This window comes from Sander vitreus, chromosome 7 (assembly GCF_031162955.1).
Source record: "Sander vitreus isolate 19-12246 chromosome 7, sanVit1, whole genome shotgun sequence".
NCBI lineage: Eukaryota > Metazoa > Chordata > Actinopteri > Perciformes > Percidae > Sander > Sander vitreus.
In genome coordinates, this window is record NC_135861.1 from 21,326,558 (window position 1) to 21,340,578 (window position 14,021).

At 41.2% G+C, this 14,021-nt stretch overlaps 2 protein-coding genes across 5 annotated transcripts; one reads left to right on the forward strand and one right to left on the reverse strand.

Moving 5' to 3' along the window:
- The first annotated feature begins 517 nt into the window (after positions 1-517).
- Positions 518-6,004, forward strand: LOC144521048 (receptor-type tyrosine-protein phosphatase V-like). 3 transcript variants are annotated; one of them, XM_078255293.1, is made up of 12 exons: positions 518-648; positions 1,027-1,068; positions 1,185-1,276; positions 1,939-2,038; positions 2,140-2,230; positions 2,322-2,398; positions 2,505-2,639; positions 2,871-2,993; positions 3,133-3,293; positions 3,733-3,868; positions 5,209-5,270; positions 5,402-6,004. In XM_078255293.1, exons 3-12 carry the CDS (start codon positions 1,272-1,274, stop codon positions 5,622-5,624), a joined length of 1,113 nt encoding a protein of 370 aa, XP_078111419.1. In that variant the 5' UTR covers positions 518-648; positions 1,027-1,068; positions 1,185-1,271; the 3' UTR covers positions 5,625-6,004. The 3 variants fall into 3 exon arrangements, with proteins under 3 accessions (XP_078111419.1, XP_078111418.1, XP_078111420.1); XM_078255292.1 differs by lacking the exon at positions 1,027-1,068; XM_078255294.1 differs by lacking the exon at positions 1,027-1,068 and having other exon boundaries at positions 5,405-6,004.
- Positions 6,005-6,129: 125 nt separating this feature from the next.
- Positions 6,130-13,003, reverse strand: LOC144521047 (transcriptional regulator QRICH1-like). Of its 2 annotated transcripts, none has more exons than XM_078255291.1 (12): positions 12,755-13,003; positions 11,724-12,010; positions 11,546-11,635; positions 11,305-11,445; positions 10,370-11,137; positions 10,076-10,253; positions 9,804-9,958; positions 9,567-9,681; positions 8,815-8,923; positions 8,441-8,589; positions 8,244-8,334; positions 6,130-7,351 (listed from the first exon to the last, which is right to left on the reverse strand). In XM_078255291.1, the coding sequence occupies exons 2-12, from the start codon at positions 11,976-11,978 to the stop codon at positions 7,165-7,167; spliced, it is 2,238 nt and encodes a 745-aa protein (XP_078111417.1). In that variant the 5' UTR covers positions 11,979-12,010; positions 12,755-13,003; the 3' UTR covers positions 6,130-7,164. The 2 variants fall into 2 exon arrangements, with proteins under 2 accessions (XP_078111417.1, XP_078111416.1); XM_078255290.1 differs by having other exon boundaries at positions 10,358-11,137.
- Positions 13,004-14,021: the final 1,018 nt, after the last annotated feature.

Genomic DNA, 14,021 nt, shown 5'->3' on the forward strand with positions numbered 1-14,021 from the left:
ATCATTTAATTTACAAGATTAAAACAACACTACAAGGATTTGAAAATACCATAAAGCAATATATAGTAAAGACATAATGAAATCAATAAAGTGGGAATTCTGGCCCAAATCATCAAGTGTTGATCATTTAGGAGATGTAAAGTGATTAAACATGCTGCAAGTCATAGCTTTGTGCCATTTGAACAACATTTTGTATATGGCTACAGACTGATGCAACATGTCAGCAGGGACACTTTCAAAGACGTAACATAGATATGTGTAAAACGAGACACAAATATCCGCTGTTGGTAAAGTCAACTCTTAAGTTTGAATAAAAACAATCATGAGCTCCAGTCTCACATGGCTTTAGTTACAGTGACATTTTGTTTTCCAAGTGCTTTGAATGGCACAATAGCTAAATGTACAAAGAATAGCTGAGGCCATCACATACTGACATCCCTCTCAGAGGTTTAGTATTCCTCTCTCCACCCACTGTCTCCACCCATCACACTTCCTCCTCCCCTGAGAAAGAGACACACACACACACACACACACACACACACAGGGTCAGAGAGAGAATAATTAAAACCAGACAACTTTAAGATGACTTGGAATAAAGTAGTCCTGTTCTTTTTCTCTTCAATATTTAACAGAGGCTCATTTGGAAAGGTAATCCTGAAAAAAACATACTGAAGCTGTTGGGACTTTCTGTTTTGTACTTCTGCTGTTAGTGTTTGGGGTTAAGAACTTGTTGGAGCAGGTTTTCTTTCTCGTCGAGTCAGTTTTACTAATTGTGCCGTGTGAATGTTGGGCTGTGCTTGTTAGGTATGCCTTTCTACTATAATGTGGAGGAGAAGTAATGTTAGATAGGAATATATAATATTATTGGTTTGACAGTAAAAAATATGAACTCTGCTACCTCAGGGCATACATAAATGCAGTACAATTGTGAAAGCACCTAACTTCATAACGTGTGATACAGCCGCTCTCATCTGCACAATTGTGTGTTGTACGTGTTTTTCTCTGGTGTCACATACCTCTGTTCAGGAGGAAATCATTTTAACAGCCAGGGGGAGAGGAAAACAAGAGGTAGACACTGTTCTCAGCTATTCAGTTTCAGTTTGCTTCATCAATCGCTCATTGATTTATTGATTTAAATTTATAAAAGTGACTTTATGAGACGTGATTTGGTATCTTTTTCACAGCTCCAACACTGAAATGACATCATTCAACATCCCAAGTTCCAGCTAAATATATATATTTAAAGTACGAGGTTGACCGCAAGAAAAGACATGAGGTAAGGACAAAATTCCTTGTGGCATGCTGATAATATGCACAAAGGATACACCTGATAGTTTTCTATATTTTTGCTATTTTCAACCAATCCTGTGAAAAGACCAAAACCAACAATGGGTCATTTCACCCCTTTATATCTTCTAATTACCCTGTCTTTGGCACTCAGCCTTGAGCTCATTACTTTTTTTTTTTTTTAAAAGGTCACATTAGTTTTAGCAAGCTACCTAATAAACTGGCAACCGAGTGTCTACTTCCATTTAAAGAAAAGGCTAAATCATTTCCGAAAACAGCTGGGCACTGTGGATTTTAGAAAGTGTTCAAATGCATTTATTGGGGACTATTTTCAGCTGCAAATTTGGTGCACTGGTGAGTATTTATGACAGCAGGATGGTGAATGTGGGATCACCTCAAATAAATACAGCACTCATGTTCATTTTAATGTAGTAATACGTCAGCCAGTGCAATGCTGTGGCGTGTTAATGTGTTTTTGATAACACAAATAAATAAGCTATAGGCCATCAAGATTTGGCCACACAGTGAATACTTGTTAGAATGAATTAATTGACAATAAGACAAATAAAGAATAAAACCAAACGTATCCACATTTTCTGAGTGCATCAATGGTCTAAACATGGTTTAATCACACACAATCATGTCTAACAGGGCACAAACTTTCCCAAGGGCGCAAATTCTGCAGGAGTTAAGTTTGCGATGCCAGGCACTCGCAGCCAATGACAACAGGGGCTTTAAACAGGAGTTTGAGGTAAATAGTATGTTTTATGTTTTTTTTTTATTTAACTTGGATTAGACTTTGTGAAGCTAAACGTGTTTGTCATGTGTGCTAATGTCTTTGGCTCTGTGAAGGAGCTAGATGAAGTTGGAAAAAACCTCCCCACCCGAGCAGGGGATTCAGAGGCCAACCGAGAAAAGAACAGATACCCCTACATACTGCCATGTAAGTGCAAGACTTGTACTAGAACAGGTTACAGCAAGTATTTGTGGAATTGTATGAGACTTTTCTTTGTCTGCTTTCCATCTGGTTATAGATGACCACTGTCGCGTCAGGCTGTCAGTCCAAAACTCCCAACCACACACTGACTACATCAACGCAAATTTTGTGCCTGTAAGAACTCATTCAACCCCTCAACCAAATTTATTTTGTCATTTTCATTACTCTGTCTGCTTAACCATCTATCTACATCTGTTAATGACTGTGTGTCTGTATTCAGGGTGGAGGATCAGAAAGAGACTTCATCTGCACCCAGGGTCCTTTGCACAACACCATGGCTGATTTCTGGAGGTTGGTGTGGGAGCAAAATGTCAGGATAATTGTCATGGTGACAGCTCTGACACACAAGGACATGGTGAGAAAGACACACTCAGTTTGTGTGTGTGTGTGTGTGTGTGTGTGTGTGTGTGTGTGTGTGTGTGTGTGTGTGTGTGTGTGTGTGTGTGTGTGTGTGTGGATGATACTTTAGGTAAAAGGGTAGGCTATTGTGGCAGCGGTCTGGGGTTGTGTGTGTGTGTGTGTCATTATAGCAATATTTTATTTTAAAGGAACTGTTAGACATTTTGGGGAGTTTCTATCTGTTCAGGTGCTGTGTGATAGGTATTGGCCTCTGGAAGGAGGCACAGTTAATCATGGACTGATCCAAGTGACGACAGTGACCTGCAAACGAGGTCCAGATTATTTTATCACCACCATTAACCTCAGACAGGTGAGCAAAATAAACATCCATCATCCCCGTTGGTACCTTTAAACTGCTGCTGTTGACTTCTTTGTGCACTGATGGCACCAGTAATCAATCAAAGAAGAAGTCCTTGTGTTTGGATTGAAGGGAAGTGTTTGTGTTTCAGAGAGCTTGTTCAACAGTCAGGATAATCACACAGTACTACTACCCTTCCTGGCCGGACCAAGGCGTCCCTAAAGACTCATCCTCACTCTGTGCCTTCACTGAGCATGTGCGGCAGGAATTGGAAGCTAGTCCACTCCTGGGGCCGGCTGTGGTACACTGCAGGTGTGACCTCTGACCTCCAGCCCATAACCCTCTCCTTCAGGAAAATAAAAAAAAGTGCCCCTTTTAGACTTAGACTTAGAAAACTTGAATGTCCCCGAGAAGCAATTTGTTACAGTACAGGCATGTTGACGCATAATCCACAACACAAACATTGAACCAGACATCTACAGCGCTATTTATCTAACACATAACATACACACATCAATAAATAGAATACAGTAAAAGGAGTATATTGCACAATGTCATAAATAAATAAAATAAAACTACTGCACATTAGCTTACTTCACGTCTATTCCTTCAGTCATACCCCTCCCTACATCTTATTTAATTGGGTTATTGCCGACCCAATTTAGTATTTATCCTGTAGTTTTCAGAGGTTTATCAGTCAGATGGACCACAAGACAATGTTTAAAGTCAATACGCTCTTTGTGTGTTTCAGTGCAGGTGTTGGGCGTTCAGGGACATTTGTGACGTTGTTGTGGCTGATGCAGCTGTGTGCGAGGGGCATCCGGCCTGATATCCGGGCTGCTGTGGAGGATCTACGGCTACATCGAATGTGGATGGTCCAAAATCTGGTCAGTCCAGTAATGACACATACATGCAGTGTTGGAAGAAATATTGAGATATTTTACTTGAGTAAAAGAAGCAAAAACAAAGTTTTAAAAAAGTACTCCGTTAACAGCAAATATCCTGCACTTAAAGTGTTACTCAAGTAAAAGTACAAAAGTATTAGCAGCAAAATGCACTTAAAGTTATCAAAACTCAAAGTACTCGTGCAGATAGGTAAAGCTAATTTTATACATCTCTGGGTTGTTTAATCTACAGTATAACAACGCTTCATATTTTATAAGTTGATAATATGTTTTCTATGTAGAATAATTTAAAAAAAGTAACAAGCTATAGCAGTTAGGTAAATCTAGTGGAATAAATAGTACAATATTTCACTCTAGTGAGCGTAAGAAATATAAAAGTACTCAAGTAAAGTACAAGTATCTCAAAGTTGTAGTTAGTAAACGTACTTACTACAGCTGCTCACCTGGACAGGGTCATCAGACATTTGTAAAATGTGATGTTTACTAAACATCTTTGTAACTAAGTTTACTTAGTTGTAAAAGAATATTCAGAAGTATTTATACCACAATGAAAACATAGGCATACTTTATTACAAAGAAAGGTCTTTGCATTGAAAATATTGTTTGAGTAAAGTCAATAATATATCAGCAAACTGTATCCTGTCAGTGTTTGGTTGTTTTATGGAATAGTTTGATACTTTGAGTGGTATGCTTCTTTCTTGCGAAGAGTTGGATGACAAGATGCAGCCAGTGGCCTTTAGCTTAACTTAGCATAAAGACCTGAAACAGCTCTCCTTGGTTCCAGTGTTTATGCTACGCATGCTCAGCTAAGCTACTGGATGTATGAAATATGAGAGTGGTATCAATCTTCTAATAAACTAATTCTTACTGTATAACAATGCATCAAACTCATATGCTGATCGTGAGCTGATTCTCTTAATTTGGAAGGTAACTAAGTATAACTGTTTTATAAATGTAGTTGAGTGGAAGTTAATCATACAATCATGTGAACTATATAGTAGCAGAAAATGTAAATACTCAAGAAGTACAAAAACAGTACCTCAGAATTATACTTTAATCATTTTCCACCACTGCTTGGTGTCATAATTGTGCTTATTTAAAACATAAAATGTAATAAATATTCAGTAAAATGGACTATATAGACTGAAGTATTAAGTTAAATTACTGTGTAAATGCACACCTGTAATTCACTCACATTATGTATTCCATCGCTTTCTTACGATACCACTGACACATACTAAATCTTATCTCCATACTCATGAACACCGTGCTCTCCTGTTTCATCCCAAACATGAGATCCTCATTCCTTTGTGTTTACTCAGGAGCAGTACATATTTGTTCATCAGTGTCTGCTACACTGGCTCAGTGGAGGAACATCAGCACGGTGAGAATACAGAAATAAGCTCCCAGCGAGCAACAACACACACCAAATTCTGTTTCGGCACAGGCAGCGTATAAATTAGTCATTGTAAAGTAAGATGACATTTTGTAATTAGGCAGCTTCTCTTTCCCCAGCAGGCCACAAGTTCAGGTAGCCAGTTCAAAAATGAACCACCACAGTCAAGATCAACCTCATAGTTCCCTGGGCCGTTCAGGGAGGAGACGTCGCCATCATCGGCACACAGTTCCGTCAGCCCAACCACAGAGCACACTGCAGCAGATTTTGAACCCTAGGATGCTACTGAGGAGATTACTGCCTTCCTCATCACCGTTTAATCCAGGCTCACATGCTTCCTGAATTTACAAACTGCAAAGCTGATAATACAAAAACAGTCAAGACAAAAAAATATGCATGCCCTCATACAGCACCTAAGGAAGGAAGGACACTGCAGCAATAATGCTGTGTGCGCTGTATGACATGCCCTGCAGGTGAAAAACTGGCTGGACAAGCACATACATGCTGGTGAAGAAATCCGAGACAAAACAGTTGTGAACCAGAGGGAAACATTAAGGAAATAACCTGCCAGTCAGGTCAAACCTGTTCTTTTACTATAAATTACTTACCATGAGATTTATGAGAACAAGCAGCTGCTCCGTTTGCATACAGATACATGTAAATACTGAGGGTGTACTTTTTTTTCTTTGTTTGCCTCCACTATTGATAAAATGATGCCACTAGATGACTTTTATTTAGTTTTTCTTTGCGTGAAAAATCATTGTGAATCATTTAATATCACACACTTCTAAGGATGCATGTGCATAATTGATAGAATACTTGCTAGAAAGGCCGACACATGGTATAGTGGCTGTACAAAAAGGTCATGTTTCAAAAACACACAGGCACTGCCATTCTCCTTAAATGACTGAAACCCATTACAGTACATGAAGGAGCTATGAGTTTTATACATTATAGAACATAAAGGGCTAACCCCACTTTTAAGAGTCTTTCATCTGTCATGTAATAAACATGTATGATACAATAGATCCCTCTTCGGGTGAGTTTTAGGGTTTGTGAAGACAGGAGAGAGAAAGGCAGATCCAGCAGCAGTCAGCATCCTCCGCCCTCCCTCTGCCACGTCTCCCCCATGTGGCAAGTGCTAGTAGCTGCAGGGTGAGTGGCGTCACTGTATTGCAACAATGTCTGTGTGCTGATGGATGCAGCTGAGACAGTCCAACAGCAAGCAAGTAGCAATAACTAACAAGCAAGCCATCTCCAGAGTTCGGTGTATCCACGTGTGAGCTCAGCTCAAGACAGATGACTGAAATTCAAAAAAAGCAAAAACGGGAGAATTCACACAACTTGAAAATGAGCTTTTAGCCTGTTTGGCTATTAAATGCAGTCTTAGTACCACTGTGACACTTTACACAGACCAAGGCAGATGAAGGGAAGCAGAGCAACAAAAAGGGTTATCTATGAAAAGCAGCATAGCGCAGGCTAACCCCAGTGAAAATATATATGAAATATATTACAGATTAAAACAAAATGGGAAAGGAAAATTCCGGACAATTGGTAAGGAGAACCGACAGTTAAAACATTTAAATTAGAGTTCAGGTCCAATAAAAAGATTAGACACTACATCCTTTGGCCAAATAAAAATAAGAAAACAAAACTTGGTATTCAGGTTAAGAGATTGCCCTCAATAAGACAAATTATCTGTATTGGTTGTATGTACAGTCTATGAATAAGATATGCTGACACAATGAATATTAACATATACATGCCACCCTTAAAGACCACAAGAGGGTGTGAGAGAATAGAAAATGACTGATTATGAGCAATCAAAGGCTGTGTGTAGAGAAGAAGAGTCTAGGCCATTTATTGTTCTCCTCCGGTCCAACTAGTGCACGCTCTCCGACATATTAATGGATTCCTGGATTTCACGGATGACAAGGATGCGGGCGAGCATCTGCTCCAGCTGTTCTTTTGGGATTGGTTGAGTAGAGTACCAGATGGGGCTGTTCGGAGCCACCACGGGCTCAGGAGTCAGGTAGAAGGTGTCATTGCGACCTTTAGCGCTCTGCGGACTGACAGAGACACAGACAACACACTTAGCACATTTTCAAGATGCGCTTATTTACCAGATTTGCCCGTCTCTGCCTATAATAGAATTATATTAAGTAGTCTTTGTCTGCAACTGAGAGTGAGAGTATCAGTGGAAAACTGTGCTGTCGTATCAAATTTGTATGTCCAACATTTCCTCTGGTGGCCACCGTTCCATTTGTCCTTGAGATTAGGGCTGCAACTAACAATTATTTCCATTATGGATTTGGCAATTATACTGTATACTCCATTGATAGTTTGTGTGTTGTGCGAATGTACACTAAGGAAAAATAAATAAATAAGCTAGCAATAACTAGTGAATGGCTGGCATTCTTGTTTGAAAAGGTTTACTGCAACAATGAATAGATTATCAAAATAGTTGATTACTTTTCTGTCAATTGTCACAAGTTGTGCAGGACGCTGACATTTTTATAGACTGCTTAAACCAAAGAAGTTAATCGCTCTGCAAATTGTTAAGAGGCATCAAAATCATTAGCTGTTTTGAGGAGAAAAATGAAGTTATTATAAAGCATCAATGTTTTTGTCAGTTGCCTAGCAACAGTGTTTTTACAAGTTTTACCACTTGAACACTTGAGTGCAATGTGTTACACACAACCCATGTCAATAGCAAACAAGAGTTTTATTTAGGCAGCGGCAGCAACTCAAAAGAGAAAACCTGTCTCTCATCATGAAATGATAATAATAACCCTAACATTGGTCAGAGTAAAAAAACACTACATGGTCCGACAAAGAAGCATTTTTACCAGTTATGATATGACCGTTTCATTATTGTTGAAATATTGGATTAATATTTAATTACATAAAAACATGTTTACACCTAAAGTTAAGTTTCCTGATAAACACTTGTATATTTACCATTTGAAGAGGTAGAAATCGTAGAGCTTGATGGGACATCGCAGTGGGTTCTCTGGGTCCTCCAGCTGCTCGGAGTACATGTCATCTGTGACTAAACAAAGAAAAATGTACAAACAGATTAAACATTGTTATTTATTCTTAAAATGAGATTCCCTCTCAGACACGACAGCACAAATCCAAATAATGTGCACTCTTACCTTTCTGTCCTATGAACCTCTCGGTTGACTTTAGGTATCGGATGCTGGTGCTCTTGTCTTTGGGGTTGTTGGGACTCTTCCTGGTGTGTCTCAGCACCTTAGAAAAGGCCACTTTTAGATGCTGATCCACTGTCTTCAGGTGGAAATACCTGTTAAAGATATACAGTATATACACTAACTGAGTTGATTCGTAGCCATATGGGGGCAGAGGGGAGACAGAACTACAGCAGGTGTCTTGTGTAGATTTGTATAATGTGGGTTGGAAATTATTTGTGTGCTAAACATTTGCTTTTATGCACAGAGGTATGTATCACACAATATGACTGCATGTCAATGAAACTGTATGTGATGACTGTAAACGCAGTTCAACTCACTTGGTGTTGAAGAACATTAGAGTCGTGAGCAGCGTAGAGGGAGAGTGAGCTCCCAGCTGTTTACATTCCCACAGCATCTCCTCTGTTACATGACTGGGGATAATATAACCTGGTAGGGGAGTTCAAGAGCAGATTATGAAGACCTTTCTGCTAAAAAACTTCAAAGACTGACACTCATGGGCTACTATACAAACCAAAACTATTAAAGGCAATGTGGTCTTAATACTTCAACGTTAGTCTGTGTTGTGATACACTTGCAATGTGCAGCTGTATTATTTAGTAAAATACAAATAGATAAGATGGGGGAGAAAGATTGATTGGTGACACCCCTAACACGGTAGGTTTGTGTATTTACTATTTTGCACTGTATCTAGGGTTGAGTATCATTTGGATTTTTTCCGATATCAGTGCTAAAATGATACCTTTAAAAACGGTGCCTGAACCGAATAACTAGCGTGACATGCAGGGATGCTCCTGTTGCCTCGTCCGTTTCGGAGCATCAGAGAGCAGGGCAGGCATTAAAGTTGCACCGAAATGAGGCACCGAAATCCGCGTCGCTATTCGGTCCGGTAGATACCCGTCGTTAAGGGACCGGTGCCGTATAAGCACCGGGTCTTGGTACCCAACCCTAACTGTATCTGAGATAATATTAGTTGGTAAAACGTTAAGGTGATTACAGAGGAACACGCATTGCAGAGGAACATGCATTGCAAGTCCACACTAAATATTTGGAAAACAACTTCTGTCCACACCTAGCGGATGAATAGATTGTCTCCAAGGCTCCAGGATCTGGTGCAGACTGTGAGCGAAGCGGGTGTAGTACTGATCTGAGAAAACGTCGTCCACACGACCATTATCAAACAGATACTGCAGGGAAAATTGGAGAAAGATAACTGCGGTCAAACAGTGTTTCCACATCAAAACTAAGTGCCAACAGAGATAGAATGGACGTTGAATGAAGTGTGTGTATGTGTGTATAATGAACTTACTTTTTGTATACACAGAAATACATAATAGAGAACATCAGCCTCATAAGACTCCCCTTCCAACCCACGAGCCTCTGTTGTCATCAAGGAGAGACCCATGCAGAGCTCGGCTACTGCACATGACACCAAGTCCTCCTGGAAACGCAGCGCCTGGCGTCCTAAAACACACACATAATTCAGTGATTGGTTTGACAGAGAAGAGATAATGGGAATACAAATGTGCATCAACAACAAAATATTGTACACTATAACAAACATTGTGTATATGCACTTACGACCAATTGGGGCCAGTTTGTTTTTGTCTGATTTTTCCAACTCTGCGTTTTTCTGCTGAGCCCAAAGCCGCCACACCTCCAGCCCCTCCTCTGGCTTCAGAGTGGCAGGCAGCAGCAGCTCCTGCACATGCACTTGTTGTTGACCTTGTCCATCTACCTCTGCTACCACTGTCTGACCCTGCACAGACACAAACACACCAACAATGTTACCTCATGCAATCAAGAAATACATGTCAATATGTGTATCTGGCCACAAAAAAAGCATGCAAAACATTGCAACACCTGTGTGAGCACCTGCAGCTGCTGTGCATCCTGCCCTGACAGCCCCTGTGTGTGCAGCACCTGCTGCTGTGGATCCCAGATAAGAGACTGTGTAGCGTTGGAGTAGCCCTGTACTGCCACTGGGATGTGAATGTTTCCATTCATCAGCTGGGCAGGGAACAGTGTGTTTGCAGCTAGTGTGTGCACCACTTCTTCCTGGCCTCCCATTCCCCCGGAGCTTGTTATGCTGGAAACGGCCTGCACTGTCTGACTTTGACTTTTCAGCTTGTCATTTTCAACAGTAACTTGTGTTGGCATTGTAGTCATTGTTGTAGTGTTTGGCCCCGTAACCTGCACTGTTCCATAGGCCTCCTGGGGAATGGCAATGTGCGTGACCTGCTCACGGCCTCCGGAACCCGCAGGAGCAGAATAAACAGGGATTGTCCAGGTCTCCCCTGTGGGACTGGTGATAGTGCCTGTAGCACTGTAAAGGTGGGAGCTGTCCACAGTTAGGAGGTCCGGCCGCAAGGACACGTAACTTTGCTGCTGGCCCTGTCCCTGAGGGATAGCAAGGACTGTTGCTACTTGCTGGCCAGGCAGGGCATAGGATACAGTGATGGGCATGTCAACCTTACGCTTCTTGGCTGGCTGGAGGACACCCGCTCCCTGTGATGTGGCAACGGTGGTTCCCAGTACTCTCCTCTCAATATTGTCCTGCTGCTGGGTGGGAGAAAGGGCCCCCACTGTCTGGATTTGAATATGTTGTCCTCCTGCAACAGCTGCCACCAACTGGGCTTGTAGCTAAAACACATGGGAAGAAGATGATAACTGGTAAAAATGTTTAGACTGACTAATGACAAAATTTGCAATTCTGCCATGATCATGATCATTATGTTGATTTTGTGTGTTTGTGTGTGTGTGTGTGTGTGTGTGTGTGTGTGTGTGTGTGTGTGTGTGCTTATATGCACCTGTTGATGCTGCTCCTCGGTGAGTTCCCCTGGCTGAATCAGCTGTGCAGTAGTCACACCTTGGAGCTGTTGATGGGAGCCAGAGGGTACTTGGAGGACCTGACCCAGCATCTGACCTTGCTGCTGACCCTGGATCTGCACCTAAAATAGAGATAATAGGCCAAATTTAGTGGACCAAGGATTAAATTGAACATGGTATGTGTGATAAACACAACACAAAGGTACAATAAAAAGCTCAAACCTGCACTATCTGTTGCTCTGTATTCTGTTGTACAGACTGCTGCTGAGACTCCTGTATCTGTTGCTGCTGCGGCTGGACCTGCACCTGGACCTGCATTAGAAAAGTGTCTGTCAGAGAGCTTCATTTCAAGAACAGAGCTCTTTAACAGATTGCTTTGTGATTTAGTGTGCTGATTTACCGGACAAGCCAGCTCCAACAATGACCCTGCCACCTCTGTGCTGTCTGTGTAGATGCAGTTAGCCTCTTGTTGGTAGACCATAGTGGTGGTGGTGGCCGTAGTATCTCCACCCTGCTGGCTGAACTCCTGCAGGGCATCTGGGCCTTTGCTGGCCAAAGACTCTAGGAACTCCTTCATGCGATGCTGAGGGATGCTCCGAGCTTTCTGTCTCACAAGCTCCTCATAGGAGCCTGTACCATCCAGGGAGTTATTCATTGCTGCTGACAGTCTTCTTCTATAGTAGGGATCTGAGGAAAGGCATCATTCATTTTGGAGTGTTTTAAATTAGTTGCAGACGTCTGTATATTCTATATCTGTATCACCAAAGACTGACCATGAACAATATTCCAATAGCACTGTCAAAACGTGTACGACTAAAACGCATTTCAAAAGTGAGGAGACAGCGACATGGTTATTGATGCAACAAATAACGGACAGAAACGCTGCGCTGACATCAGTTGAAACTTTACAGTGTTTACAAACTGACCAACAGATCAGTGTCCAGTGGCACCACAGACAGATGGTAATACGAAAGGGTTAAATCTATCTGACTGTGTACGAGCAGGGACAAAAGCGCGGCCACTTTCCAAATCCGATGCAGTATTCGAAGAAGCGATGGAAAGTGCTGCATAATGAGAACATGCTAGTTTTGCACAACAATCCGGCTACGATTATGTGCATAGTGGAAATGCTCTATAATAGCTAATCTAACAGCTGATTACACAACAAGCTAGGTTAGCCAGGTGTACGGCTAACGTTAATCAGCCGCGTTGTTTGCAAATAATATCTAGCTAGCTACAGCTGTTTTTGGCAAAGTGTAATAATGCGACAATGTGCACAAACAACACAATAGCTAGCTACGTAGCATGTTGTACATAAACAGAAAGCACCGGAAACTGGCGACTCTCTTGTCCGTAACGTTACACCGACTACATTTTTCTGATATCCCCAAAGCTAGCAAGCTAACGTTAGCAGGCGCGTTTGCTAGCTACCTCTCTTCCTTAAACGGGCCGAGGCTCGAGCCGCCCACAAGCGCTTCTCTGCCCTCAAAACGGCGCTCCTCTTCCAACGAGCAGGGGCGCGAAGTGCTAATGGCGTTTCTCTATGGCTGATTTATTCTTTATTTTCGTTAGGTGGTCGGCTGTAATTTTTCTTTTTCTCAAATAATCATATTTCACTAGGCGCCATCTTACAACAGTACCCGGCTCCGACCAATAGGCAAGCGATTTGTAACTCTGTCGTGCTATCGCGGTATTTCCATCTTATGTTATCGCGGTAACTGGCGCTTGCAGGATGGTCCGTTAAAGGCGACACACACAGGCAAAGTGGCCGTCAAGATTAGGTAGATGTCGGTCCACCTTAAAACACAGTTTTGCCAGACAGACGCTCCTAGTGGTTCACTAGCTTCTGAATCTTTTAAGGTAGTCCCAAAGAGATGCGCTGAATATTTGGGTGGTGCTCAAGAAGCTGTGAGCAGTTGAGGGTTAATTCCCACGCACTACATTTCAGCGTGTTCTGCATTTCCCACACTGCTCATGTTTGGACCAAATATCTGCTTGAGTATTTATTTTAACTTTCTTTTGCTTATTGGAAAAAGTTGAAAACAGGTTACAGCTTTCTCTTTTACCGATTAATATCCCAAAAAGCAACCTAAAACATGTATTATCTTTACGTTTCCTTTACACAACGTCTGGTTTATGCACCAATGCATAACGTCATTTTTGACTGATATCAGTATTGGTCCAATATTAATTGCCGGATTGAATATGTTCATTAATTTATTTTTTATTTATTGGTTTATTTTAAACAGGGACAGTTCACAATAAATGTATTGCACCAGAAATAGCACAATGCTAATTTCCATCTGTAGTCCATGGGCGTGTATATAATGCATATATAACACTATTAAAAAGACAATTCCATATAACATTATTAAATACACCTGTAGGACAGACCAGTGTGTATACATTCAAAGACACTATCAGACCTTATGACAACATGATCCGTCTGTATTTCAACATTACTTTTAAACTGACTAAAACTAATACTCTATAATACTTGTAGGGATAGCATTCCACTGGTTTGCTGCTGTAATTGAAAAAGCAGTTACTTAACACAACCGCCAAATCAGCCACAGAAACTAATGTTGCAAAATATATTAATATCATGATTATTAGTCTGGGATTGTGTGTGTTTTATTATAGCATAATACAGCTCACATATCTTGTATTCTTGGTTACAGTTAAGCAACACTGTACT

What these genes read in the sequence shown, in the direction of transcription:
- LOC144521048 (XM_078255293.1), top strand. An exon ending in ATACCCCTACATACTGCCAT is followed by an intron (nt 2,231 to 2,321) that starts GTAAGTGCAAGA and finishes ATCTGGTTATAG; the next exon opens with ATGACCACTGTCGCGTCAGG. An exon ending in TCAACGCAAATTTTGTGCCT is followed by an intron (nt 2,399 to 2,504) that starts GTAAGAACTCAT and finishes GTCTGTATTCAG; the next exon opens with GGTGGAGGATCAGAAAGAGA.
- LOC144521047 (XM_078255290.1), bottom strand. Translation starts at nt 11,978, where the DNA reads ATGAATAACTCCCTGGATGGTACAGGCTCCTATGAGGAGCTTGTGAGA. An exon ending in TGTTGGAGCTGGCTTGTCCG is followed by an intron (nt 11,636 to 11,723) that starts GTAAATCAGCAC and finishes TTTCTAATGCAG; the next exon opens with GTCCAGGTGCAGGTCCAGCC. An exon ending in GAGGTTCATAGGACAGAAAG is followed by an intron (nt 8,335 to 8,440) that starts GTAAGAGTGCAC and finishes TTCTTTGTTTAG; the next exon opens with TCACAGATGACATGTACTCC.